Genomic DNA, 407 nt, shown 5'->3' with positions numbered 1-407 from the left:
CAAGAGGTTCGTGTACTGCTCATTCTCCCTCTGCGCACTTTGCGGGCGCCCACACAGACCTTACACCTGGTCAGCACGGCACCAGCATTGCAGCTTCTGCTGCTACCCATGCGTCGCCAGCGCCGGCTGGTGATTGTCATGTGCGCTTCAGGTACGAGATGTCGCTCCTCACAAACGGATGTACTGTCTTGCCTTCGATTTACCTCTTGCGTTTCTCCGTGGCGAATGCAACAGCTGTACACGGCAGGCAGCGGTGGAGCCTTCACCTCAGCAAGGAACAGTACAGTAGCTCCCCCTTCTCCTGTTTCGTGCGCCTAAACAGAAGAGAGTTTCAAACGAAACTGCGGCCGGGATAAGCCAGGCACCGTGTAGGGGGTCAACCCACGCAACGTTGCTGCGTGTGCATA

The 407-nt window shown here is 57.0% G+C and overlaps 1 protein-coding gene across 1 annotated transcript in view; it reads left to right on the top strand.

The window, feature by feature from the left end:
* The window catches only part of EMH_0084950 (met-10 domain-containing protein, putative), a gene marked incomplete at both ends in the record, with an annotated part of 2,911 nt that extends 2,555 nt beyond the window's left edge, over positions 1 to 356 (top strand). The window contains 2 exons of the mRNA XM_013500841.1: positions 3 to 6; positions 152 to 356. Coding sequence (XP_013356295.1) covers positions 3 to 6; positions 152 to 356 — 209 coding nt within the window. The remainder of the gene's footprint in view (positions 1 to 2; positions 7 to 151) is intronic.
* Positions 357 to 407: the final 51 nt, after the last annotated feature.

Source organism: Eimeria mitis, genomic scaffold, assembly GCF_000499745.2.
Source record: "Eimeria mitis Houghton genomic scaffold, Emh_scaff5931, whole genome shotgun sequence".
NCBI lineage: Eukaryota > Apicomplexa > Conoidasida > Eucoccidiorida > Eimeriidae > Eimeria > Eimeria mitis.
The sequence above is the reverse complement of the archived record's forward strand: the minus strand, read 5'-3'. Positions and strand labels throughout refer to the sequence as shown.